General features: G+C 45.4%; 2 protein-coding genes across 11 annotated transcripts in view; both read left to right on the top strand.

Moving 5' to 3' along the window:
• Positions 1–3,133: 3,133 nt before the first annotated feature.
• The window catches only part of LOC122383711 (alpha-2-macroglobulin-like), a 148,532-nt gene continuing 125,266 nt past the window's right edge, over positions 3,134–26,399 (top strand). For 5 of the 10 annotated variants that reach the window (XM_043370431.1, XM_043370433.1, XM_043370434.1 and 2 more), the window contains exons 1-6: positions 3,264–3,430; positions 3,812–3,972; positions 7,678–7,810; positions 15,982–16,108; positions 21,687–21,803; positions 21,988–22,145. The gene's annotated coding sequence lies outside the window, so the exon portion shown is untranslated. Of the gene's footprint in view, positions 3,431–3,811; positions 3,973–7,677; positions 7,811–15,981; positions 16,109–21,686; positions 21,804–21,987; positions 22,146–26,399 lie in introns of all 10 variants that reach the window. The other 5 variants (XM_043370435.1, XM_043370428.1, XM_043370430.1 and 2 more) reach the window with 2 other exon arrangements.
• On the top strand, positions 3,363–22,149 carry LOC122383689 (alpha-2-macroglobulin-like). Its single transcript, XM_043370369.1, has 5 exons — positions 3,363–3,430; positions 3,812–4,000; positions 15,982–16,108; positions 21,687–21,803; positions 21,988–22,149. The coding sequence occupies exons 1-5, from the start codon at positions 3,363–3,365 to the stop codon at positions 22,147–22,149; spliced, it is 663 nt and encodes a 220-aa protein (XP_043226304.1).

Genomic DNA, 26,399 nt, shown 5'->3' with positions numbered 1-26,399 from the left:
GCAAGGGGGGGTCCAACCGACCCCCCCCCCCCTACACATTAGAAGCTGGCAAACGCCGCACACATGCGAGGGTTAAGTTTACTTAAAATTTAAGAAAAACTTTAAGTACTTTTCAACAAGCCAAAACGTATATCATTCGACGCGCCGTGACGTGCTGAGTTCACTGGTGCTTTTCTTTTTGCTCTATCTTAATTAGAACAAAGGTTATAAGCAAAAAACTTTTGACCTGTTTTTAGCGAAATTTTCACATTTATACCCCCCAAAACCCCCCTAAATATTGATCTAGAGCAGCCAAATTTGCACAGGGGCGAGAACTCCAGCGGGCCCACCTACCTACCAAATTTGGTGTTTCTAGGTGCCATAGGAGCCAATCGCGAGGGGGGGTCGCATCGACCCCCCCCCCCCCCTGCCAGGCCGTGTTATGAAAAATGCCCTGCCAGGGCGAGGGTTAACGCGCATCGCTTTTCATCAGATAGGGTCCAAAAACACACGTTTTGGATAAGAAACTGGCCATTTTTATCTTAACACGCGCAGTGGAAGGGGGGGGGGCGGATTTCGCCCACCCCTCCTGTTTTTCGCCAATAACTCGCGCCGCAAACATAATATTAATGTGAAATTTCGGCTACCTGTCCAGAATTGAATTGCGGATCTTCTCATGCAAGAAATAAGAAAATCGGTTCACAACTTTTCTAGTAATAGCGATGTAAAGTCAAACATCCTGCCGCCGCGGCGGCGCGGCGGCGCGGCGGGCGGCGCTAGCCGTTACGCGCCGCCTGAATTGTAGACTGTGCCGGGGCGGGACGGTTCCGTCTTTACATCGCGCTCCTTACCGCTGATTATATTAGATTCGCGTCAAATTCGGTGAGAAGACTGAGAAATGTACAGGCAATCATATGGTCAAAGAATTTTGAAAATCGACCGGTAACAATTTGAGTTATGAGTGTTTAAACACAAAATTGTGATTGCCGCGTTTCCCGCGTCGGCCGATCCCGCTTCAGCCGGCGACATCTTACCCTTAGCAGGCTTTTAACTACCATATTTATTGTTGGATTATCTAGAAATTCACCATACATACTCACAAATGTTTGTTCTTTCGTATAGTGAAAGAAAGAAGAAAATCGGCCGGTAACTTTTTGAGTTATCGGCGTGTAAACGCAAAAAACTCGCTAATATGGCAGATTTGACCACATTTGACCTCATTTGACCTTGAAGATATTGACCTAGGGTCATGAAATTCACACACAACAGAGTTCCCCATGGCCCCCACCTACCCTCCAAATTTCGTCTTTCTAGCTCCAGTGGGAGCTGAGATCTTAGGGGGGGGCGACATCCGCCCCCCCCCCCTTCCACTGGGCGTAGTACTCGCAACCCTTCCACTGCGCGTGTTAACTCCCCTAAAACGTTCCACCAGAAGCACCGACCACCGGAAAAGAGTTAAGTTTGATAACCCAAGTATAACAGACCTTTTGACACTGTTTTTACCCCGATTTCTCTTGCCAGCTTTTCTGCAGAGAGGTAGGTCGCAAATAGGAAAGGGTCGCTAATTAGGCACCTTACCTTACCGTGCATCAATTTGACATCTCCACACAAAATTTCAAGTCTTGGGTCACCTTAGGTCAGGAGTTATTGAGGTCAAACTGAGGTCATGTTCGAGCAAAAATGAGCAAAAAACATGAAATCTTGAAACGCTCACCAAAGCTACAGTTACTAGCAATTTCAAACTTCTTTATATGGCCATGTAGAGAAAAGACGGCGCTACAAAACTCAAACTGCTATCTCTGATTTTCAAAAATTTTGGATTTTGACCCCTAAAATTAAAAAAAATCTATTTTTTAGAATAAAAACGCAAAAAATCCCAAAACTTTTTTTGGATTTCGAAAAACCGGAAAAGGTATATGTGATAGTCCCTGCGCTCTTCTATCTACATACATACCAATTTTTAGATCGATACCTCTTTTTTTTTGGCCAACTTATAGCGAAAAAAAATGTTCAAAATTGATGACGTCAAATTTTTGAACTCAATTTTTGGCAATTCTAGAGCACGTAGCGCAAAAAAAGACCACCATTGAATTCCCCGTGACGAGCTGCATCGAATCGATGCCCATTTTATGCAAAAATATCAAATTTGAAATTTGACCTAATTTGACCTGACCTTGACCTGACCTTCGCCAGAACAAAATCTAAACTGACCCCAAAGGCTACCTGACCCATATAATCGCATTTGACATATAAAATGGACCATAAAACATGTATCACATGATATCTTCATATTGTGACCCCAGTGACCTGACCTCTGTGACCTGAACTGGTATCAGTGACCTCAACTAGCAAAATATGTGTTTGACGAACAATACCCCATCGATAATTTTCAATGAAATGCATTTAACTCGATTTTACAACGCATTTCTTGAAATGCCTGTAAACGGTGAAAATTTGACATTTAACCTGACCTGTGACGTCATCGGTTTGACCTAGGTCAATGAAATTGGGTCACAAGGTAGTTCGCTGTTGGGGCTACCAACACCGTTTGCTGCTTGTCGCTATATTGCGTGGTTCTCGAGATCTTAGGGGGCCAAAATGCCCCCCCCCCCCCCCCTCAGCAGGGCGCGTTGCTCGGCAGACCCCAACGGGGCTCGGGTTAATGTCACAATCGCGAGTATTTGACATTTGACGAGCTATGTTGTCTGGTGTGCTGGCCTTTAACTTTATTTTATAAACAGTACAGACATGTTGTAAGCGTTAAAATATTTAGATGAGTACCTACCAGAAAGTGCAAAATATCAAACATGCAGTCAGAAAACGCGAGACTGGTGGCCGTCTCAGTGCGACTGCCTTCACTCCAACCAATGATGACGTCAATCGCCATAACTCGTGTCAATGATTGAAAGGTTATGACTGTTCAGCAGTGAGTTTACGCCGAGACTTGACGTGCGCCAGCAGACGGCGGAGCCATCGGCGCCGGGCGGATGTTATTGGCCTTCTGTTTAGCTGACGTCCCTGGTGCCCTGGTCGGCACGCGGCCCCGCTCCGGTCGGTACCGGCTGGCGCGAACTGACCCCACACCGGTATCCGGGCGTGTGGCCGCCCAACCACGCAGAACTATTCTGCGTCGCACCGTGGGGCTTTCCAGGGACGGTAGCCGGTAGCGGCGCTGTCGTCACCGTCCGACATGCCGCGGGAGGCCGGCGGCGCTGATCGTACGGAGAAGTGACGTGTTCGGTGCATTGGGGTGAAGTCCCCGCCGGAGTGGCGGTCTGCGGGGCTGGCCGGCGCCGCGGGTCACGGCGGCCTCTGCTCGCCTATAGAAGCGTCGCGCGCACCGAGCGCCGCCAGTAGCCCCCCGGCTCGGCTGGTGGCTGGAGATGGCGCCCTGTCGACTGAGATGGCTCGTGCTTCTGCCGCTGGTGGTCGGAGCAGCCGTTGCTGAAAGGTGGGTTCCATGCTCGAAACGTCTGTCCGTGACTCGTCAGAACGACCAGCCGGGGACGCACAGTGACCTACGGTGCTGTCGTGGACTCGGAAAAGTGTTAGATGTTAAAATTGAGGGCTATTTGGCCATTAGTCAGCCTGGCCTAAGAGGACGGAGCCAGACTTGGGATATGCTGTGTATCAGGATGATATTTAGCACAAAATTTTTAATTCATTGTAAATTGTAGAGCAGCACACCAACTTATCATTCATTAACAATTCATAAGCTTTTTGTTTACATGAATTGGGATTGGCCATTTGGAGATCTTAGGATGCAGAAATAGCATCATTGCATCATTAGTGACCCACAACGTTTGTGTACATTCACGGTTGTCTTTTGCAGACATTATCTGTTCACGGCACCTAAGGTGTCCTATGCCGGCGAGTCGGAGACGATGTGTCTGACGCTGTTCGACGTTCCCGAGACGGGAGACCTGACCCTCGACTTCTCCGGCTCCGGGGACCGGCGCACCCTACACACTCAGTCCGTCGCCGGCGTGTCAGGTAGGCCATATGCCGACAGGTTGGACGGGTGGGTCGGCTGACTGACTAGATTGGTGGGTCGGCTGACTGACTAGATTGGTGGGTCGGCTGACGACTAGATTGGTGGGTCGGCTGACTGACTAGATTGGTGGGTCGGCTGACTGACTAGACTGGTCGGTCGGCTGACTGACTAGATTGGTGGGTCGGCTGACTGACGAGATTGGTGGGTCGGCTGACTGACGAGATTGGTGGGTCGGCTGACTGACTAGATTGGTGGGTCGGCTGACTGACGAGATTGGTTGGTCGGCTGACTGACTAGATTGGTGGGTCGGCTGACTGACTAGATTGGTGGGTCGGCTGACTGACTAGATTGGTGGGTCGGCTGACTGACTACATTGGTGGGTCGGCTGACTGACTAGATTGGTGGGTCTGCATCAAAATCGGCCGACATTAAGTCACTCTGACGTCATTTTCGGCCAAACTGTGGTAGCTAGAAAGTTGAAACCTTAGCACAAGGTGTCAAATTGATGCCGCTGAAGGTACCGTAAGTTTCGTGCTGATCCGTCAAATGATTTAGAAGATATTGCCGAAAAACGGGGGGAGGGGGCTCTGTAGCCCCCCCCCCCCAGTCATGCTCGGGCTAAAGCGATTTATCACGCGATAAAAGTAGCACTGAAGCTTGATCAGAACTAGGTCACAACGTAAACTGGCTTTTTGCAAAGTCCTAAAACGTTACTTGGAGACCTAATCTTTAAAGACCTCGGTCTTGAATTTTTACGCGTGCCAAAAAATGCCTAAGGGGTTATGTCGAAACAGTCTGCGCTCAGTGACACTTTTTAAGATGTTCGCAAACACGTAATTTATCTTTTTTAAATCAACAAAATTCACAAAAGTTTCACGGAGCATGCCAAATTACCCATGCCTGAGCATTGCTATCTCAAACGGCTCACAAGCTGTTCAAAGAAGACAACGATCGGAACAAGCCCCTCACAGACGGTCCTGATTTTAGAGTCGGGACAAGTCATTGTGAACTGCCTACGACTGATCAACGAGCAGCCTAGTGTGTAAAAGGCACCACTCACGTACCACGTGTCAGAAAGAATGTGCGCGCGTCGGTGTCACCAGTCACAGCTCGAGGCGCCATGTCTGCCGTCCATCTATCTCTGCAGCCACTCTGCTAGCCTTGGTCGCTCCACTGGCGACTCATTGGCCCAGCGCAGCGCCCGGACTATCCTTGGCGGACGATTGAGACCGCGCAGTGATGCCGGCATCCGGTACCGACGACTAAGGCCGCCCAGACAGCTGAAGGCCGTTTCCGTGACTAGCGCCTCGTCTTACGGGTGATTCGCCGCAGCACCTAACTACTACAGTAGGTGTTGCTGAGCGTTTAGAAAGGCCTTTAAATAAAGTGTTCAATGGTTTTAACTAAAGCTGAAGCTAATTTTTTAAGAATTAGGCTTTGCCCGACGTTTCGCATTCATTGTTTATTGATAATTCAAATTAGGTGTCCCCTGACGTTTCGCATTCATTGCTTATTCATGGTCATATTTTTACTGCAGGAGGGTTTTGGACTGAAATGGATTATCATGTACCGTCAAGCTTGCCACCATTATACATCGTTAGGAGGAACAGCATGGCTCACTTAAGCCTCGCCGGACCTATTGGTTTTCTACATACGCGCCGGCCGAGGGGGGGGGGGGCCGGAACGACCCCATCCCCTCGCCGTTTCGCCCCGTTTTTTTTTTCGCGTCGCAGAAAAAAACGAGCGTGTGCGCCGTTACGAGACGCAGAGACTGATACCCAATTTTAAGATCCTAGTTCAACCGGTGATCTCTGAGGTCAGGTCAAGCGCCCCAAGGTACGGTTCCGTTTTTGGTGAATAACTTCCCAAAAAACGGCCGCAGAGCCGCGATTTTGGCAGCATCATGTTCGCCTTGCTCAGGCGCTTCGAACGATATACTTTTGGTTGGATAAGGTCAACTTAGGTAGGGTGTTGACCTCAGGTCACGGTCAGGTCAGCGCCCCCAGGTCACAAAGTTGGTCGAAGGAGGTCATATCGCATATCACTCGATTTGGCAGGTCTTCCTGAGTCCATTGGTGGCTTTCCCGACTCGCTAGCTCATTTTGATCGGAGTTATTGACGAAAACTAATATGACCTTGATGACGTCATAAATGACGTCACGCAAGGTCAGCATTGCAAAAGTGACGCATCTAGACTTGCAAGGAGGGCATGAAATCACGATTCTGATAGTTTGAGATCGTTCCCGGCGACAGAATAGCAGTTTTCATTTTTCCCCATTGACTTTTAATGGTGAGGTCATGAAAATGACTGATCTCATATGACCTTTAGTAAAAATCTGAGGTATACAAGTTGTGAGACTTGTAATGGATACGAGATCCTGCAAGTTTCATTTTCCTGTGAAAGCTCCTCTGGCAGTGAGGGCGTTGCGAAGTTGCGACATCTAAGGACCGTGCAGAGGCTAACTTATCCCTCGCCGGACCTATTGGTTTTCTACATACGCGCCGGCCGAGGGGGGGGGGCGGGTACGACCCCCCTCGCCGTTTCGTCCCTGGTGGAGCTAGCGCGTCGCGGAAAAAACGAGCGTGTGCGCCGTTACGAGACGCAGAGTTTGGTACCCGATTTTAAGGTCCTAGGTCAACCGGTGACCTCTGAGGTCAGGTCAAGTGCCCCAAGGTACGGTTCAGTTTTTGGTGAATAACTTCGCAAAAAACGGCCGCAGAGCGCCGATTTTGGCAGCATCGTGTTCGTCTCGCTCAGGCGCGTCGAATGATATGCTTTTTGTCCGGGTCAGGTCAACTTGGGGTGTTGACCTCAGGTCAAGGTCAGGTCAGCACCCCCAGGTCACGAAGTTGGTCCAAAGAGGTCATGTCGCATATCATTCGATTCGGCAGGTCTTCCTGAGTCCATTGGTGGCTTTCCCGACTCGCTAGCTCAATTTGATCAAGAGTTATTGATGAAAAACTAATATGACCTTGATGACGTCATAAATGACGTCACGCAAGGTCAACATTGCAAAAGTGACGCATCTAACCTTGCAAGGAGTGCATCAAATCACGATTCTGTGTGCTTGAGATAGCTGGAGATCGTTCCCGGCGCCAGAATAGCAGTTTTCATTTTTCCCCATTGACTTATAATGGTGAGGTCACGAAAATGACCTGACCTCATATGACCTTTAGGAAAAATCCGAGATATACAAGTTGTGGGACTCATAATGGATATTAGATCCTGCAAGTTTCATTTCCCTGTGACATCTCCTCTGGCAGTGAGGGCGTTGCGAAGTTGCGACATCTGAAGACCGTGCAGAGGTTCACTTATGACGTCATAGGTCAGTGACCTGACCTGACCCAAAAATGCGGTTGATGTCAAAAGATCCGGCTTGGATCAAAGGTCAGGTATGCCAAGTTTCAGCTCTCTATCGCCAGCGTGTTCGGAGCTATCGCGAAAAAACCCTATGGGGGGGCGGCACCCGCCCCCCCCCCCTCGGCCGGCGAGGGTTATGACGTCATATGTCAGTGACCTGACCTGACCCGACAACGCGGTTGATGTCAAAAGATCTGGCTTGAATCAAAGGTCAGGTATGCCAAGTTTCAGCTCTCTGTCACCAGCGTGTCCGGAGCTATCGCGAAAAAAATCTATGAGGGGGGCGGCACCCGCCCCCCCCCTCCTCGGCTGGCGAGGGTTAACACACAATGTTAAATTCCAGGCGGTTTCAAGCAAACCTGTTTCGACGTGAAGATGCCAGATACAGCCACTGGGAGAAGCACGCTTCACCTAACGGTGACATTCCCGACTCAAACCAACTACAGCATACGCGGAGAGAGAGATTTCAGTATCAGGTAAATATATTCTTACTTTATTCTTTGTTCATGTTTAAAATTTTGAAAATCCGTTGACGCTGTTGTTGTCATACGAGTATATGTCATACCGTCCGTGGTCTTCATTATTGCCTCGATAATCTCATTGTCTGTACAAAAAAAAATCGCTGTTTCGTTAATGTTTTAAAAGTAGGGGAAGCCGGGGGAAGCCCGGCATAGTAAGCTCTTTTTCATTTTTATTACATACCATACGTGCTGTATAAAATGTTGATATCCTGCTAAAGTTCATTGGCCGTGTTTTCCCAAAAATTCGGTTTCGTGGAATAAGTATAAGGTTGAGAAAATCGAGTTTTAAAAAAGTGTTGATTTTTCTGGGGTAAGCCCGGCATAGGGGTAACGCCGGCCACCTCCCCAGCGCTTTACAACGAGTTGATGAAACCATTATGTGTTTTTTAAATATTAACGGAAAGTGAAATATTAAGGTACTGATTAGCTCTGGACATCTTAGAGTTTATGTCACTACTGGTATCTTAGCTAGCGTCTACTACATATGCAGTAGGGGAAAGTGGGGCAAAGCGGCCACCCGGGGCAAAGCGGCCACCCATCGTTTTAGCCCTGCTGGCGTCAGCTCCAATTTATGGTTTCCAATTATACTTCTCTTCACGGTCGTTCGAATGAGCCAGACCGGGGTTTCAGGCCCATCACCATTGTTCTGTGAAACACGGAAAAACATTTCTTGCCAGGTTACCAACTATGTTTACAATTTTTAAATGTTATGTTATTCCATAGCCGTTTGGAATTTTTATAAGCGTTCTGGTCCATGCATTGCATGGTTATCGTACATGCATTCTACCAATTTTAATGTTTTTTACCCCACTAATAGCTAAGCTGGAATATTTTTGTCTCGGACGGTATGCGCGGGGCAAAGTGGCCGGGGCAAAGTGGCCACCCCCCAATTGGCCATAAGTTGCTTCCATCTGGATAAAAAACATTATTTATATTCAAATGTGTCGTCATGCATTCATCTTTTGCCACTCTTCAGTTGCATGAGTTACCAAATAATGCAGTTATATGTTTATTTTCATGAAAATCCTTTCTTTGTTTACCTACAGGTGGAAGATGATAAAGTAAACATCCATCTTCGCTTAACCTTGTCACCATCAAATACCCTAGTCGTACACGAGGCAACTATTTTGTTTCTCGTATCGGGACTTGAGAAGACGCCGGTGGCCACTTTGCCCCAGGGTATGGGGCAAAGTGGCCAATATGCATAGGTTTAAAGTTTTGTCAATATCTTTCATATGTAAACGCCTTTGGAAATAAAACGCAGTTGAAATTAAAGGCAACTTAATAGAGATCACATTGGTATAGAAAGAATCTTTCCAAGTTTAAAAATCAAGCGTTGGCATCGTGAGAAGCGTTAGGGTGGCCGCTTTGCCCCACTCTCCCCTACAGGTCGATGAAAATCGTGATGCAAAATTAACAAAAAATGTGTATTTCAAAATTCCTTAAAATGTATTTTTCTGTTTACCTTAATGCATCATATTGCATATCATTCGACTTGGCTGATGAAGAAGAACACAACAACACCATTTTTGAAGCTCTAGCTTCATTGTCTGTCGCGTTATCTGCAAAAACGTAGTTTGACCCTAGTTGACCTTAAGTGACATGACTGGCTTTGTCTATGATAACATGTTTATTTTCGAAATTTATCTTTGATCTAGGTGTAAACCAAACCTGCTCAGTACCTTTTATCTCATGGAAAACAGTGGTTTAGTGGCATTGCTCTCGGTTGGGGGTAAGCTTGGCTACTCGCCCGGGGTTACCCCAATGTGCTAATTTTTATTTTAGAACAGCGATATTCGAAAAAATGTCAAACTTAAGCCAGCCTGCCTCGTCACTAGAGATTGCAATCCCGGAACGTTTTGCCAATCCCGGGATCCCGAAAGTTTTTATTTCGGGATCCCGGGATCCCGGGATCCCGGTCTTGTCACTGTAGGTCGTAAGAATAATTTCCTACTGACATATTTTGCGTCTTTTAGCTTACCACAAACAAAGAGGCAACCAAAAGCCATCCCTAGACCATTTCATTTGCAATAAACACGATTGAATTTGCGAAAGAAACGTTTCGATTTGATTAGCATTACCCCAATTGGCCTTAATAAAACTGTGCGCCGACCAGTGCGTCTTCTATCTCGTCATTCAGACGGGTTCCAGCACATCCACGCCTCACTCACTTTTCGTCTACGCTACTCGTAGTTAGCGCGACAGTTTTAAGCCATTGCAGGTAGGTCTGACTATTTTAAAACTCGCGACCAGTGTACGCCAAATTTGGCAGCTCCCTATTTCACAATGTTTTCAAGACGTCGCTTGGTCACTTCACCCCCCGGTTCCGCTCATTCATCACTAATGTCTCTCAGACTCAGGGTTGTATACGACTCAATCAATAGCAATCAATTCAATCACGACAAATTTGGGAAACCAATCAAATCAATCAAGTCAGAGCAGTTTTCGGGAATTGATTCAATCGACTCAAACGCGACAAAGAAAGGAATCAATCAACTCAATCAAACGACTCAAACCAAGACATACATTAGGTTTTTTGCCCCACCAACTTGGAAAAGTGTCCATAGCAGTCTGGTGTACCTACCTACCTACTTACCTACCTACCTACCTACAGAAGAGACAAAAAATATTGTCATTTAAAATTATAAATTGCCATGCCATTCAAAGTTTCTATGTAATAAGGAAGGATACCTAGTGATGGACAGGTGGATCATGATATTGAGGTTCAATGGGTAGAATTGGAGCAGAAGTTTCATTTAATGGGTGCAAAATAACCCAGTAGCTGACTCGCCCTTCCAAATCACTACCTCTCACCTAAAAGTTGTCAATTTAATTTTGGCCATATTCCAACTCCATTTACACTAAATATCAGATATTGCAGTTGAAAGTTGGCTGCTCGGATTTTAATGGATAATATGGATAATATATATTAACACATGGTTTCCCGTGTGTAAATGGTTTTAACGCACGACGTGGATGGATTGGAGCACGAGTGTGTTAATGCACGAGTGAAACGAGTGCATTAACGCACGAGTGCTCCATTCCATCCACGAGTGCGTTAAAACCATTTATGCACGGAAACCATGTGTTAAACTAATTAATACATGCTTAACGGTGCGAATTTAAATTAAAAGTAATCTTAGTTCATGACATTAAAAGGGCCTTTTATGGGAATTCTTAGAAGAAAGTCAATGACCCTTCCGAAAAACTTCAGTCGAGAAATTCATCACTGCACGAGCGTGCACCAATTTAAATTGGTGCACGGCTACCTTCGAATTAACGCACGGTTAATCTCCAGTGAACGCACCGTAAAGTATGTATTAATATGCATCAATAACATATTAACCATAGGGAAATAGAAATAAATATCTTACCTGCATCATGCATGTGACGGTTTCGGTTAGACAGAGACTGACGGGCAGCCTGAAAAAAATCTTTCCACACAATGTGCATTTGAGACGTGGGATGTTGTCAGATTGGGAAGGAAGAGATTTGAAGTATTTAGCGGTCCACGACTCTGGACGTGGCATGTCAATGTTAGGTACCTATGTGAAGAATTCAAAACATTTTATTGCAATACAATTTGAAACTGTTAGGACTGGGGGATAGGGATGAGGATTAGAAATATATTTAAAAGGAAATGGAGAGGACAGGGACTCTAGAACCACAGGATAAGTTAAGGACAAAGGAAGTAGGAACAAGAAAAATAAAAACGCGAAAACGGCACGGTGCGATTCTATATAGGGCCTTGGGTGCGATTGCGAAACGAAAACGTTTTGTTTGCCAATAAATATGCTAAGCTTTTATAAATCCTTATTCTACGTCTTTTGATATTTTGGTAAGATGACGTCATTGATTATCATGTAGTATGGTAGATCATCATAAAATAAATCGGTTGTACAACACCAATTTCGTTTTAACTATTATTTCATTTTAAATAAAACCACTTAATAATATTCGGTAAAATATTTTAAGGAAAATGAAATATATTAAATATGTTATGCTGAGCCTCTCAGGAGAAAAGGATCAACAAACGTTCTGCTGCAAATTAAACAATGCAGCAAATTAGCTATTAATTAGGTACGTACTACGTAAACGTAATTAGCGAGACGAAAACGGCGCTTTTGTTTCAGTCATTTTTGTAGGGGTTTCAGATATTTATAGAGTTCAGTGGGTTGTTTCTGAGGAGATGTGGAGATGTGAATTATTAATTAACCCATTAGTGCCCAACTTTATTACACTTTATTAGTATATAGGGCCTTGCACTTTATCATCTGGATTAAAAAAAAAAACGTTTTCTGCTGAGTGCAGAAAGGTAGGTAGGTGCATCGCCAGGTTCTATCACCAAGATTGGAGCAGTTATTGCAGCTGAAAGTCAAAGTTGGCTGTTCATGTTTAGGCCCTGTTCTTTATTTGGCCATCTACCCATATTGCAGTTGTTATGACAAGCAGTTTTCAGTGTAGTGTTGTGATCTTTGATGTCATCAATTGGTGTCATTATTTTTCGTCAACTAAAACTTATTTGAACTTTCCATTCAATCGACTCAATCATACGAGTCACTCTAATTTTCGGGAATCAAATCAGTCAACCAGTCGCTAAAGTCAAACGAGTCAGTCAACCAGTCATCTCGAAAAGTCAATCGACTCAATCCAATCAACTCAAAATACGCGTTGAAACAAATCAATCAATTCAATCGACTTGATTGGTATACAACCCTGCTCAGACTTTGCTCCAAAGTCGCTTTGAGGGCAGAGTCACTGACTGGGAGAGCTTCACTCTACCGTCTTCAACGTTTGAATCAGTGAGCTCTGCCGTCACTTGCGGGCACATCTGTGGCATCTTTCTGCGACACGAGCTCAAACACTGTCTTGATGACCTCTTTTGTTCCGGCCACGGACGGATAAGTCAGAATCGCTGAACGGTCCGTGATCCTGATAGAGATGTTGCTGCACTGATGCTGCAATTTTTTTTTTTTGGCGTTCGGGACCCTTTTTCGTACACATTTAAGCGGCTTATCCGCTGTGGGTGATACCCGGGAGCTACCACCACGGTCAATTGTGGACGGCCGATGCGGGGTGCCAGCTAAATAGTTTCTCTGCTTTATGTCACGCAGCACCATGAACAGTGTAAACAAGACTCGTGCAGCGGCTGCATTCTTTTTATGGTGAAAAACTGATTTTTCGGGATCCCGGGATTGGCGGAATTTCGGGATCGGGATCGGGATTAAAATCCCGCCTGGATCCCGGGATCCCGATCCCGGGATTGCAATCTCTACTCGTCACCCCTCACTACAAACACTTAAACGGTCCTTACATAACATTCGTATAAATATTAGTACTGTATGGTATAACATTAACAGTGCAAGATATCTCACTTTTTAGCTAAAAACCCTTAAAATATCATTTTTGCGCTATAACTTTAACAATATGCAATTTTTGTCAGCCTTAACTTTTTTGCTGGCTTTACCTTAGCTGCCACGCTGAAAGGACAAACAGTTGAGCATTTTATTGTGAATAATTTAGCCGGAAACGGGGTGGCCGGGCTTACCCCGCGCCCGGGCTTCCCCCGACTTCCCCTATTTGTTTCTTGCAATGCAAATGCTTTCTATCATTTGCGATTGCGGACTATATCATCGTATCATGCTGCCATTGATATCAAAATTATTAGGCAGGGGAGAGTGGGGCTATCTGTTACAGGGGTAAGTTGTTACAAAGGAAATATCTTTAAAAATTCTCTTGATATGGCGCAAATATTTACGCTAGCAGAAAGGTTACGCACATTTTACATGTCACTGCAGGCTCAGACCTGGTGGAACGCCATGTCGCCCTGTAGGCGCACTGGGGTAAGTTGTGACAGCAAAAGTATTTTTTGCTGGCCAACACTTTGGGTCGTTTTTGTCAAGGTGATTTGTGTAGGAATGTTGAATGTATATTCACAAAGTTAAGCGATGATTTCTTTTGTAAGGTCACCAAGTAAAACGCACTAGTCTCTTCATGTAAACAAACATTTGAGTTCAGTCTTGTGAAAGTCGGCCGCCGCAGGGCCGGGGCATGTTTAAAGATGGCTACCTAAGACTGCTTATAGCGTGCTCCATTTCACCTGGGCGTAAATTTCGTGCAGAAAATCAAACTCCGGTCAGTATGACAATGCATGGTGCCCTTGGCGTCGCAGTAAAGGCAAATCAGAGATTGAGCCATGTTTGATGAGCCTTTTCATGCGTGTGGAGTACAGTAATGGTTTATGCTTTATTGTTCTTGCCTTTCAATGAGAAAGGAAAGCATGTTTAGTATTATCCATTAACCCGCGCGGGGCTGGGGGGGGTAAATTTTACCCCCCTCGCGAATTTTTGCAATATCCCAAAAACGGCGGCGCGCAGCGCCGCCAAACTTTCAGTACCTTTTCTTACATCAATTTGACACGTTCCCTGAAAATTTGAGCGACATCTGTCGGAAAATTTTTGAAAAAATTGACGTTTTAGTGACGTCATGTTCGCCATTTTCGCCTCAAAAACGGCAAAAGTTCAAACGCCGCTAACATCTTCATTTTTAAAGGAATCAAGACGTAACAAAAAAGGATATACGTAATTCTACCTTTTCTATCAAATGGCCATCTCGGTTTTTTGAAAATTTTGGAATTTGGCCCCAATTTTTTCAAAAAACTGACTTTTTTGGGAAAATAGCTATTAAATCCACAATTTTGAGTGTATCGAAAAAACCGGAATGTATGTCAGAGAAGTGGTCTATGAGCACCTACATACCAAGTTTTAGAAGAATCGGTTCAAAAATGTGGGAGTTATTCAAAATTGTATGACGTCACGACACACAAAAATTTTGAAAAAGACTTTTTTTGGAAGTTCTAGACCTCGTACGGAAACAAATATAGCACCATTCGATTCGCCGTGAAAAAACTGCATCAGATATACACCTTTTTAGGCTTTAACAACCAACTTCAAAATTTGACCTCACTTGACCTGACCTTGACCTGACCTCGACCTGAAATTCATCCAGAGGTGGTCCATATCACTTATTGAGTGTGCCTATTGAATTCTATGAGTAAAATGACCCATAAAACATGTGTCGCACATGCCCTTTTCTATATTTTGTTTTTGGTGACCTGACCTGACCTGACCTGACCTTGACCTTGACCTCTGAATGATATTGTATGCAACGAATATTGTCTTGGTAGCCTAAGAACACGTTTTGGGCGATCAGTCTCAGTCCATGACTCCATTCTTCGGCAACTATGGTGCAAGGCCGATACGGTAGGAACTTGCAATTTGTACCCTTGACCTGACCTTGACCTTGACCTCAAACTTAAAATTAAGTACATGTTTTTAGTTGTTCGTGATGAGATCTTTCGATTGGCGTTTGAATTTTCCAAATCGGACCATTAGTTCGGGAGATAACAGGGGGGGGGGGGGGTAAAATTTACACACACACACACACCCAGCCCCGCGCGTTCGGCTGGAGACCCCAGCCCCGCGCGGGTTAAGGAGGCTTACGATCGGTTCCGATAGGACGGCCAATGACAGTTATAATGATGAAGAAACTACGAAAAAAGGAGTGTAACATGTTACCCCATATCGTGTATCAAGTTGCCCCACAATTTTTTCAACTTACCCCAAAAATCTTGCTTTGGTTTTCTGAATTTCACATAAAAGTGAATAGTCTTAAAGAAGTGAAAGTTTGCATCTGCTTTCCAAATTGATTCAGCTAGCATGTAACTAAATTTGGTGCAATTTCATTGAATAGCTTGGCCACTAAGTGCAGAAGACCAAAAAGTGTAACGCATAGCCCCACTCTCCCCCACATCTTGTGATACGGATATTGTTTTACAATCCGGATACGGACAAATCAGGTATTTTACAATCCTGAATGTGTTATGCACTTTCCTTTTCTCAAGATATATACGACATGCGTAAGTATCTGCCTACTGCTCCTCATACTTAGGAATATCTGTCTTCATTTTATCGCACTACCATTTGTCTCTTTTCAATCAATAAAAGATCATTAATGGAGTTTATAAAATCTAGGGCACGCTGGTACGGTGTATTTATATAGTGCTATGTATGTGGCATTTGTCACTCACCTATCTGCTGAGTTTAGCACTCCGCTCTGGATTGCAGGTCGTCTCCTGGGGACCAGCCGGAGCAGTTGTTTGTGCAGACGGACAAGTTTGTGTACAAGCCCGGGCAGCTGGTGCGGTTTCGCGTTTTCTCCGTCGACTCTGAGCTGCGACCGGTAACAAAGCCGGTAAGTCCAATACTAGACGAAGGTGACGCCAAGGGCGGATCTAATAACGAGATCAGAAACTACATAAACGGTACCAGTAGGTGCGTAGCTATGGTGTCGAAATAGGGACTCCATTTCGGCAAAGCTAAAGCATGATTTGTAGTGCGCTTCATACTTGATAGTATGCTAAATAACAGGGACGGTATGTGCTTAACCCGCGCACCGACGGGGGTCTGCGCCAACTTAGAACCGACGGGGGGGGCGGATGACCGCCCCCCTGAGATCTCGAGAACGAAGCAAGATAGCGTCAAGCGGTAAACGGCATAGGATACGCACGGACAAGGTCTACAGTTTTTACAATGATCATTTTCAGGTCAGGTCAAAGACAACGTCACAGGGGTAAAAAAAGTCAAAATGGCTGCGCTAGGTATGGAGAGAGTTTTTATCGAATAACTTTCGAACTTGTCAAGATAGGAACAAACTAAGGGCGTCATCGTGATCCTCTTAATCCGCATCCAATGATATATATGTTGACCTCGAAAGGTCAAGGTCAAAGGTTGACCTCAGGTCACGTGACCTCGAGGTCATCATGTATATCATTCGATGCGTCTTGACGAGCTGAACACAATGAGACCATCCGCGCGGCTGTATCATGTTCCTATATGGAGTTATTAGCAAAAAACCTTTGGTGATCTTTGATGACGTCACATGACCTTACAGCTGCCCAACAGCAAAACAGACCTCAAGGTAGTGAAGTTTGATCGTATATGAAGTCATACATGGTTTATGGGGCCATTCCGACCCCTTTTAGTGGTAAAACAGGGTGTTGATTTTTTCCCCATTGACTTATAATTGGGAGGTCGAGAAATTGACCTGACCTTAAGTCATCGATATCAAAATTCCGAGATAAACAAATTGTAGCTACTAATGATCTTATAACATCCTGCGACTTTCAAAGGCCTCCGACATCTACTGTAGCGCTGGCACGGTGACAAAGTTGCAAAAAGTGACATGAGGCTGGGTCATTCAAAGTGACCTGGTGACCTGACCTTAAAAGTTAGGAGGTTTAAACTTGCACGCAATGTGTAAAATTGAGGAGAGAATAGTCGTACTAAATTTCGCGGCGCCGGTTTTTCCGCTATCTACGAAAAACCTCAGGGGGGGGGGGCGGATATCCACCTCCCCCCCCTCTTCGGTGCGCTGGTTAAGAAATGTCTCTCGTGCTCGGTTTTCTTTTTGGGCTTATTTTTGGTAAAGATACGGATAGCATCAATTTTACACAAATAATTGAACCACGAGACTTTTTAAACTAATTATAATGCATTCTATCTTGATGATATTAACTTTTGGTGTGGGGCTCTAATCACTCTCCGATTCAGGACGAAATAGCATAGCCCCATGAATGGGCTTTATTTCACTGCCCAGCGCCTTTGTCGAGTTTGATTGGCATTGACGCCACTGATGACTGCAAGACGGAAGGTCCTCAGAGAGCGCGGCGTGCTCCCCCAATGAAGCCCGGCTCTGGGGACCCTCCGTACGAACATGCTCTGTCCTTTTCTCTGCAGACGCCTTGCACTTCGGTGCAGCAGCGGCTGCAGACAGCAGACATAGCCAGCGGACTCGGCGTGTGGCGCCGGCGCAATAGAGCTCAATTGAAACCATTACTGGCCGCGTACCCTCTGGTTGGCACACCCAGTCCCTATAACGTACGCCATAAATACCTTGTCACCGGCCGCAACGTTATTGTCTTCGCTCGTACTTACAAACACTGCTACAACAAAGGCACATAGTTGTTTCGTAATGATCCTCCTATAAAACATATAACGCTTAACCCACGCCCCATTGGGGTCTGCGTATAACGCGCCCTACAGGGGGGGGGGGGATCCTAACTCCGAAACTACTGGGCCGGTCTTCAAAATTCAAACGGTGTCTGATAGCCCCGGAAAAACTGTCGCGCGAAACCTAATTTCATTGACTGTGAGGTCACCGATTGCGTCACAGGTCAGGTCAAATTAATATTTATCGATGTTTGGCTTGTTCACATGTTGGGGTCTGGCCGCCGTCTTACTAGTCAGATCAGGCTCATTTTTGGAATACCCACTCATAAACAGATGCTTTAGATACCCTGTGGGTACCAAACTTGTACTTTGATTTTCAGGTCAGGGTCCAGTCATCACAGGTCACGGAAATCTTACATCCTGCGTCGGTCACGCGACACATGTTTTATGGTTCATTTAGGACATAGCTTTCGATTCGATGTCGTTTATGTCATTCGAGGTCATTTTGAGTTCAATTTAGCTTAGGTCAGGCCCATTTAAGGTAAAAAAGTCAAATTCTAAAGTTGAACTTTTTCAACAAAAAGCATGTCTGTCGGATGCAGTTAGTGCTCTGAACGACAGTGGTGCTATCTATTCTGGTGTACGATGTCAAATACGTACTAAAGAAATCATTTGAAAAAAATTATGTTTGTAAAAATTTGCTATAATGCGTATAACTTGGCCATTTTTGAAAATAGCTGGCTTAACCCTCGCCCGTTAGTGTTTTTCCAGCCGCGAACGTATAGGGGGGGGGGTCCGTTGGACTCCCCCCTCGCCGTTTCGCCCCTGATCGAGCTAGAGCTTCGCGGAAAAAAACGAGCGTGTTGCCCGTGACGAGAGGAAGCCGATGATACCCAATTTTAAGGTCCTAGGTCATTAGTTGACCTTCCAGATCAGGTCAATGACCCAAAAGTCGGGAAAATCGGGACCTGTTAGAACGTCGTAAAGCGTGGCTGCTGTTTTTTCGGGGTGCTGATCACGAATATCATGTTAGTTTTGATCACAGATGATGTCTTCATGCATTTAGGTCAGGTCGGGTCAGGTCAGGTCAGGTCAACCAGTAGAGGTCCTGCCGGGTATTCGTAATAGGTGTCAACCGCCGCTGACAGCTTCGTAACATGTTACGAAGGCACCAAAACTACTTCGTAAATGTTCGTATGGTTGCTAAATTCGAATTCAGCTCCAAAAACTAGCCTAGAAACATGTAAAACTCGAAAAAAGTGAACCGAGGTCATCAAAGGTCAATGACCTCACTTGACCTTCAGGTGACCTTGACACCCACCCTTATGCATGGGGGCAACATCATGTCACATGTTTAAACGCTTGAAACCACGAGAAGACTGCAAACGCGCGGCTAATGCGAGCCGACATACGCTTAATCGCGATTCCGGCCAAACATGGTCTCGAAAAGTAGGTCACAGGTCAAAGGTCATTTGGGTCAGGGTCATGGAATTTTTAGGGTAGGTGTAAAATTGAATAATGCGAGGGTACTGAAGGTTTCGTCGTGATCAAACGCTTTTTACGTGAGTTATTTACGAAACACCGAGGGGGAGGGGTCCGTTCGACCCCCGCCCATACGGGCGGGGTTATCCCGTGCCCCACTGGGGTCTGCGTATAACGTGCCCTACTAGCCGTTTTCACGACGGGCTATCCGGCGAGTGCACCTTATTTGACCAAATCTGCACCTAATCTCTTTTACAGCAAGTATCTGTATTTTACGAATTTATTTCAGTGTTTTCATCGATGATACTTTCTAATAATATGACAAAGCAGGCATATAAGGAATTAGTGCAGCCCTAGCTAATAACTAGACACAATGAACCTAATTTGACCAAATCTGCACCTAATCTGCACCAAATGTACACCAAATGTGTACTAGATGGCCGTCGTGAAAACGGCTACTAGGGGGCTCTTCATAGCCCCTCCTAGCTCCGAAACTACCGGGCCGATCGTCAAAATTCAAACAGCGTCTGATAGCCCCGGAAAAACTGTCGAGCGAAACCTAATTTCATTGAAACCTAACACGTGCTAAAAAATTGATTTGAAAAATTTATAATTGCGAATGTTTTGCTATAATGCGTTATAACTTGGCCATTTTTGTAGATCTGCCTAAAACTTGCTAGAGTAAGTCATAGGCACGCGTTCAAAAAGCACATCAAAAGCCTTTCAAAAAAAGTTAAAAATATACCTAAATTTTGAACTTTAAAATAAATTGTTTTCAAAATTTTCCAAATTTTGAAAATCCGAGATAGCAGTTTGGTGGCGCAGTTTATTCTGAGTCCACTCATGCAAAGAAATTGGATCTAGCTTAAAAACTATGCTCTTTGGAGCGATTGCCGTGGTTCAGTGTTTTGTGTCAAAATCGGCCGAACATGACATCACTCTGACGTCATTTCCGGCCGACCTATGGTAGCAACAAGTTCATATATTGACACAAGATGTCAAATTGATGAAGCCGAAGGTACTGAAAGCTTAGCGCCGATACTACAAGAGTTTTGAAGTTATTGCAGAAAAACGGGAGAGGCTCTGAATAGTCTCCCCCCCCCCTCCGACCCCCAGTCGGGCGCGGGTTAACCCTCGCCCGTATTGGTGCTTTTTCAGCCGCGAACGTAAATGGGGGAAGGGGTCCGTTGGACCCCGCCCTTGCCGTTTCGCCCCTGATCGAGCTAGGGCTTCGCGGAAAAAACGAGCGTGCTGCCCGCGATGAGAGGAAGCCAATTATATGCAAATTTAACCCTCGCCGGCACAGGCCATTTTGCGTCCTTCGACGGCACAAGGGGGGGGGGGTGGTACGACCCCCCTCGCGTTTGGCCCCTGATCGAGCTAGAGCTTCGCGGAGAAAACGAGCGTGTTGCCCGTCACGAGAGAAAGCTGATGATACCCAATTTTAAGGTCCTAGATCATCGGGTGACCTTCCAGGTCAGGTCGATATTGATAACCCAAAAGTCGGGAATATCGGAACCTGTTAGAACATTGTAAAGTGTGGCTGCTATGGGTTTTTCAGGGCGCTGATCACGAATATCATGTTAGTTCTGATCACCGATGATGTCTTCATGCATTTAGGCCAGGTCGGGTCAGGTCAGGTCAGGTCAACCAGTACGGGTCCTGCCGAGTATTTGTAGTAGGTGTCAACCGCCTCTGATAGCTTCGTAACATGTTACGAAGGCACCAAAACTACTTCGTAAATGTTCATATGGTTGCCAAATTCGAATTCAGCTCCAAAAACTAGCCTAGAGACAGACATTTAAATTTCGACAAAGTGAACCGAGGTCATCAAAGATCAATGACCTGACCTGACTTTCAGGTGACCTTGACACCCACCCAAATGCATGGGGGCAACATCATATCACATGTTTAAATGCTCGAAACCACGAAAAGACTGCAAACGCGCGGCAAATGCGAGCCGACATACACCGTATCACGATTTCGGCCAAACATGGTCTCGAAAAGTAGGTCACAGGTCAAAGGTCATTTGGGTCATCGTCATGAAATTTTCAGGGTTGGTGTAAAATTGAGTAACGCGAGGATACTGAAAGTTTTGTCGCGATCATCCGCTTTTTACGCGAGTTATTTGCGAAAAACCGAACGGGGGTTCGTTCGACCCCCCCCCCTCCCACACACACACACACACACACACACACACACACACACACACACACACACACACACACACACACACACACACACACACACACTATACGGGCGAGGGTTAAACAATAGCAGTCACTAGGGTCTAAGAGTTCCATAAGCCATTGTGCTGAGGTGCCTCCTCCTGTTTTCAGATTCCGTTGATCTTCATTCAGACGCCGCTGGGTACTCGGGTAGCCCAGTGGACCGACCAGAGCGGCCGCAGCGGCCTCGTTCAGCTGGAGTTCCAGCTGTCAGACGAGCCCACGCTGGTGAGTGCTCTCAATTCTAATAAGCAAAACAAAACATTGCATGATTTATAGAAAAGGCGCTCGACAGAACTGGCGAGCAGTGCTGCCCAGTAGCATCCACCTGGCTCTTACGTTACTTACCAACTGAGCAAGGCTGCAACTTGATATTCCGGTAATTTGATTTTTTCTTGTTGGATTATTACAGGGTGACTGGACGATCCACGTCAGCGGCGTGACAAGCAACGTACATAAAAAGGTGTTCCGGGTCAAAGAATACGTGCTGCCAAAGTTTGAAGTGAAGGTTCAGGGTCCGCCGTTCATACTCGCCGATGAAACTGAAGTAATATTCAAAGTATGCGGAATGTAAGTATTTATCAATATTTTTAGCTTTGATAAGGTCATCGGCTGAGTCCGCAAAGAACAAGAAATCGATTTTTTTGCAGAAGCTATTTTTGAATAACGTTTGTCTCAAAACATCACAGACTTATTTAACCCTCGCCCGCCGAGTGGAGGGGCGGGTGCCTCCCCCTCCATAGATTTTTTTTTTCGCAATAGCTCCAAACTCTCTGGCGATAGAGAGCTGAAACTTATTATACCTGACCTTTGATTTAATCCGGATCTTTTGACACCAATCCCATTTTCGGGTCAGCTCGGGTCACTGACTTATGACGTCATTAGTGAACCTCTGCACAATCTTAAGATGCCGCTACTTTGCAACGCCCTCACTGTTAGAGGAGTTTTCACAGGGAAAGCTCCTCTGGCGCTAAGTATTAAATGTTAACCCGCGCCCTGCTGGGGGGGGGGGGGGTGTTTGAACATCCCCCGTGGTTTTTTCGCAAATATCTCAAAAACGGCGGCGCGGAGCGTTATCATACATCAATGCTACACATGTTGTGAAAATGGCAGACCAAGGTCATTCAAGGTCAGGTCACCAGGTCACTTGAAGTGACCTCACCTCATAAAAAAGTTTCAATGTCTGCCATAGCTACACCGAGTGACCGATCGCTTTGAAACTTTCAGCGATTGCTAAGGGCAATAGCATGTACACAATGTTCATCTCAGAATTTTGATATCGATGACCTAAGGTCAGGTCAATTTTGCGACCTCCTAATGACCAAATGGGAGTCAATGGGAGAAAATTGAAATGCGCCTCTTTTGGACGAAAGACATTATAAGCACTCCCAAACACTGAATTACAGGTGGTTTAGACACACTGAGCATGAAAATGGTGTCCGTGACCCCTGTTTATGCCCCTGAGGTCATCTCAGGTCACGAATGGTATCTAACAGTTTTTCGCAAATAACTTTTGATAGAGGCATGCTAGAGCGATGAAAACGCCTTAGATGTGTTCAGCTCGACGATACGGATCGACTGATATGCAATAGGACCCTTTCCGGTCAGGTCATGACCTTGACCTGAGGTCAACTTTTCAAGTTGACCTTTTAAGGTCAAGTTATGGTTCATTTGATGCGTCTTGACGAGACACGATGCCGGTAAAAGTAAGCTCGTACAAGGCTTGGGTCAAAAGTTATTGCAGAAAAGCTGTTTCCGGAAAAATCGGCTATTTTTGCAGTTTTTGCCCCCTGCAGGCAAAACCGTTGACGTTAGGCCAAATCTAAGGAAATATTCAGAAAGGGCGTTAATTTGGCTATCGAATGCGTTTTTCTGCGGCGCTGTATCTCCATTGGTTCCCGAGTTATGCGTTGGCTTCTTGGAAATTATCGACCCGGAAATCGGCGAAATTTTGCCTTCAATGACATCTGGTGACCTGACCTTTGACGTAACCAAAAAAGTGACCGTAGTGATTTCGTCTTATTTTTGGCGGTCTTTCGAACGCCGCCTTCCGCATATCGCTACGTGGCCCAGGAGCAGAGTTAGAAGGGGGTGTTCAACCCCCCCCCCCCCCCCAGCAGGGCGTGGAAATCCAGGACACCCAGCCGGGCGCGGGTTAAATGCTTTATAATTTGACTTAAATGTGTCGACTTGAAGATTTAGCCTGGGTAAAGGCCCCTGTGCAAATTCGTTTGCTCTAGAACAATATTTAGGGGGTTTGGGGGGTATAAATGTAAAAATTTCGCTAAAACAGGTCAAAGGTTTTTCGCTTATAACGTTTGATCTAATTAAGACAGAGCAAAAACAAAAGCACCAGTAACTCAGCACATCAAGGCGCGTCGAATGAAATACTTTTTTGCTAGCTTAAGTGTACTTAAAATGTTAAGCACAACTTAAGTAAAACTTAAGTCTTTATGTTCGAAATGCCTAATGTCGGATAGCATTCTACTCGGCTGTTCAAAAGGAACAAAATGATGCCATTTTTAATGCTTTATCCTTATTATGTGACAAATTATTGGCACAAACGTCATTTGACCTCAGTTGACCTCATTTGAACTGGCCCTTGGATAAGTACACCAAACAAATAAAAATAAGTGACATAGTGTTAAGTACTGTGGTATCAAAACACAAAAGCGATAGAACGAAGCGTATTTTCCGATTGGAGTCACTTGAAAATTTTCCTTTAGGCTGAACATTACCGTAAACGGAGGTCACTTTGCCATGTTTTCAACTTTAGACGCTTGTAGTATTTAAACTTGTTAACTTATTGGGATTACTCTATGTTCAAAACACGGAGGAAGATTAGCTCTTTGGGTTTTGCTATTATCGTATCTTTATCTTGCCTAAAAATATACATTTTCAAAGAAAATGAGTAGTGGCAAAGTTAAAATGAATAAGGGGTGACTTTGCCACCATGCCAAATAATGGTTTTTTTAGCACTAACAAATATTTTCAAACATTTTTGTTCATTGTGTGGGGAAGGGCCACCATCCCTAATTGTTTAATAGGAAGAAATAAAGCAATTCGAGGTTTGTTGCTCTTAAATGATGTACAAAAAGGGAGAGATACATTAGGTACTTTTTATAATACATTATATTTGTTGAAAATAATTGACATTTGATAGAAAATAGAAATTGAGAAATTAGTTTAGAAAACGAAAAATTCGCTCGCGTGAGTTACGTCATCGATGAGCGTGGCTGGCTTCATGCTGATAGCATGTACATGTATCACCGACTTGTATCGATTCACAAAATGTTAGCCACGTTTGAGCCTACGGCGCTGTCGGCTAACCTGTCCATTAGACGGAGTGTACACGGGAGAGACACCCGTAGCAGTGACATACTGGTGACTCCCACGATCAGGTCGGAGTTCGGGAGGCGCCGCTTTCTCTACTCGGCGATATCTGACTATAACGAGCTGCCCCAGACATTGCGAGAGTCAACTCCGGCTGTCTTTAACCCGCGCCGGGCCGGTGCTCTGAGATTCCGCGCCGGGCCGGGGGGGGGGGTGTCTGAACACCCCCCCTTCTAACTCGGCTCCTGGGCCACGTATCAACACGCGGTAAGCGGCAATCAAAAGAACGTCCAAAATAAGGACGAAAACAATTCGGTCATTTTTTGGGTCAGGTCAAAGGTCAGGTCACCAGAGGTCACCAAAGGTAAAATGTTGACTATTTCAACATTTTGGAAACTGCCAACGGCTATCTCGGGAACCCATAGAGCTACAGCGCCGCGGAAAAGCGCATTCGATAGTCCGTTCACAGACCTTTCTGAATAATGTTCTCAGATTTGACCTCAGGTCAACGGTTTAGCCTCCAGAGGGCAAAAACTCCAAAAATAGCCGTTTTTACGAAAAGCGTTTTTTTCGGCAATGGCTTTTGACTCAAAAGAGCCATGACATTACTTTTGCCAGCATCGTGTTCCTCTCGTCGAGACGCGTCGAATGAACTATAATTTGACCTTGAAAGGTCAACTTGAAAATTTGACCTCAGGTCAAGGTCATGACCTGTCCGAAAAGGTCATGTTGCATATCAGTCGATCCGCAACGTCGAGCCGAACACATCTAAGGCGTTTTCAGCGCTCTAGCACGTCTCTACCAGAAGTTATTAGCGAAAAACTGTTAGATTCTGTTCGTGGCCTGAGTTGACCTCGGGGACATAACGAGGGGTCACAGTTGCTATTTCCGGTTCAGTGTGTCAATCTTACCTATATCTCGATGTTTGAGAGTGTCTAGAATAGCGTTCGTGCAAAACAGACGCTTTTCAATTTTCTCCCATTGACTTATAATGGAGAGGCCGCAAAATTGACCTGACCTTAGGTCACCGATATCAAAATTCCGAGATCAACATTTTATAGATAAAGTTGCTCCAATTAATCACTGAAAGGTTCAAGGCAATCGATCAATCGGTGTAGCTATGACGAACATTCTTATTTTTCTGAGGTGAGGTCACTTGGCGTGATCTGGTGACCTGACCTAAGGCGACCTGGGTCTGAAATTTTCACAACATGTGCAAAAAAGATGCCCAAACAGGTGTGCCGAAAACGGTGGCGCTCCACGTCCCCGTTTTTGAGATATCTGCGAAAAACCGCAGGGGGGTGTTCAAACACCCCCGGCCCGGCGGCGTATTCGCCAATTGTATTACACGAATCGGCCGACCAATAGCGTGCCTCCTGAGTGACGTCAGCGTGGCGTCATACTTTCGGTCCTCGCCCTTGGTGGCGTCTATTGAAGCTAGGTTTTAACTTAATGACATTTAAGCTATTTGTAACATGTTGACGCCGTGGC

The sequence above is a fragment of the Amphibalanus amphitrite genome, unplaced genomic scaffold (assembly GCF_019059575.1).
Source record: "Amphibalanus amphitrite isolate SeventyFive unplaced genomic scaffold, NRLGWU_Aamphi_draft 000170F_arrow, whole genome shotgun sequence".
Lineage (NCBI taxonomy): Eukaryota > Metazoa > Arthropoda > Thecostraca > Balanomorpha > Balanidae > Amphibalanus > Amphibalanus amphitrite.
Note: the sequence above shows the minus strand (reverse complement) of the source record. Positions and strands in the feature narration are given on the sequence as shown.

Bases quoted from the DNA above. Each gene is read 5' to 3' on its own strand.
- LOC122383689 (XM_043370369.1), top strand. From the start codon at position 3,363: ATGGCGCCCTGTCGACTGAGATGGCTCGTGCTTCTGCCGCTGGTGGTC. The intron at 4,001-15,981 runs GTGGGTCGGCTG...TCTGGATTGCAG, and splicing joins TATGCCGACAGGTTGGACGG to GTCGTCTCCTGGGGACCAGC. The intron at 21,804-21,987 runs GTGAGTGCTCTC...GGATTATTACAG, and splicing joins TGTCAGACGAGCCCACGCTG to GGTGACTGGACGATCCACGT.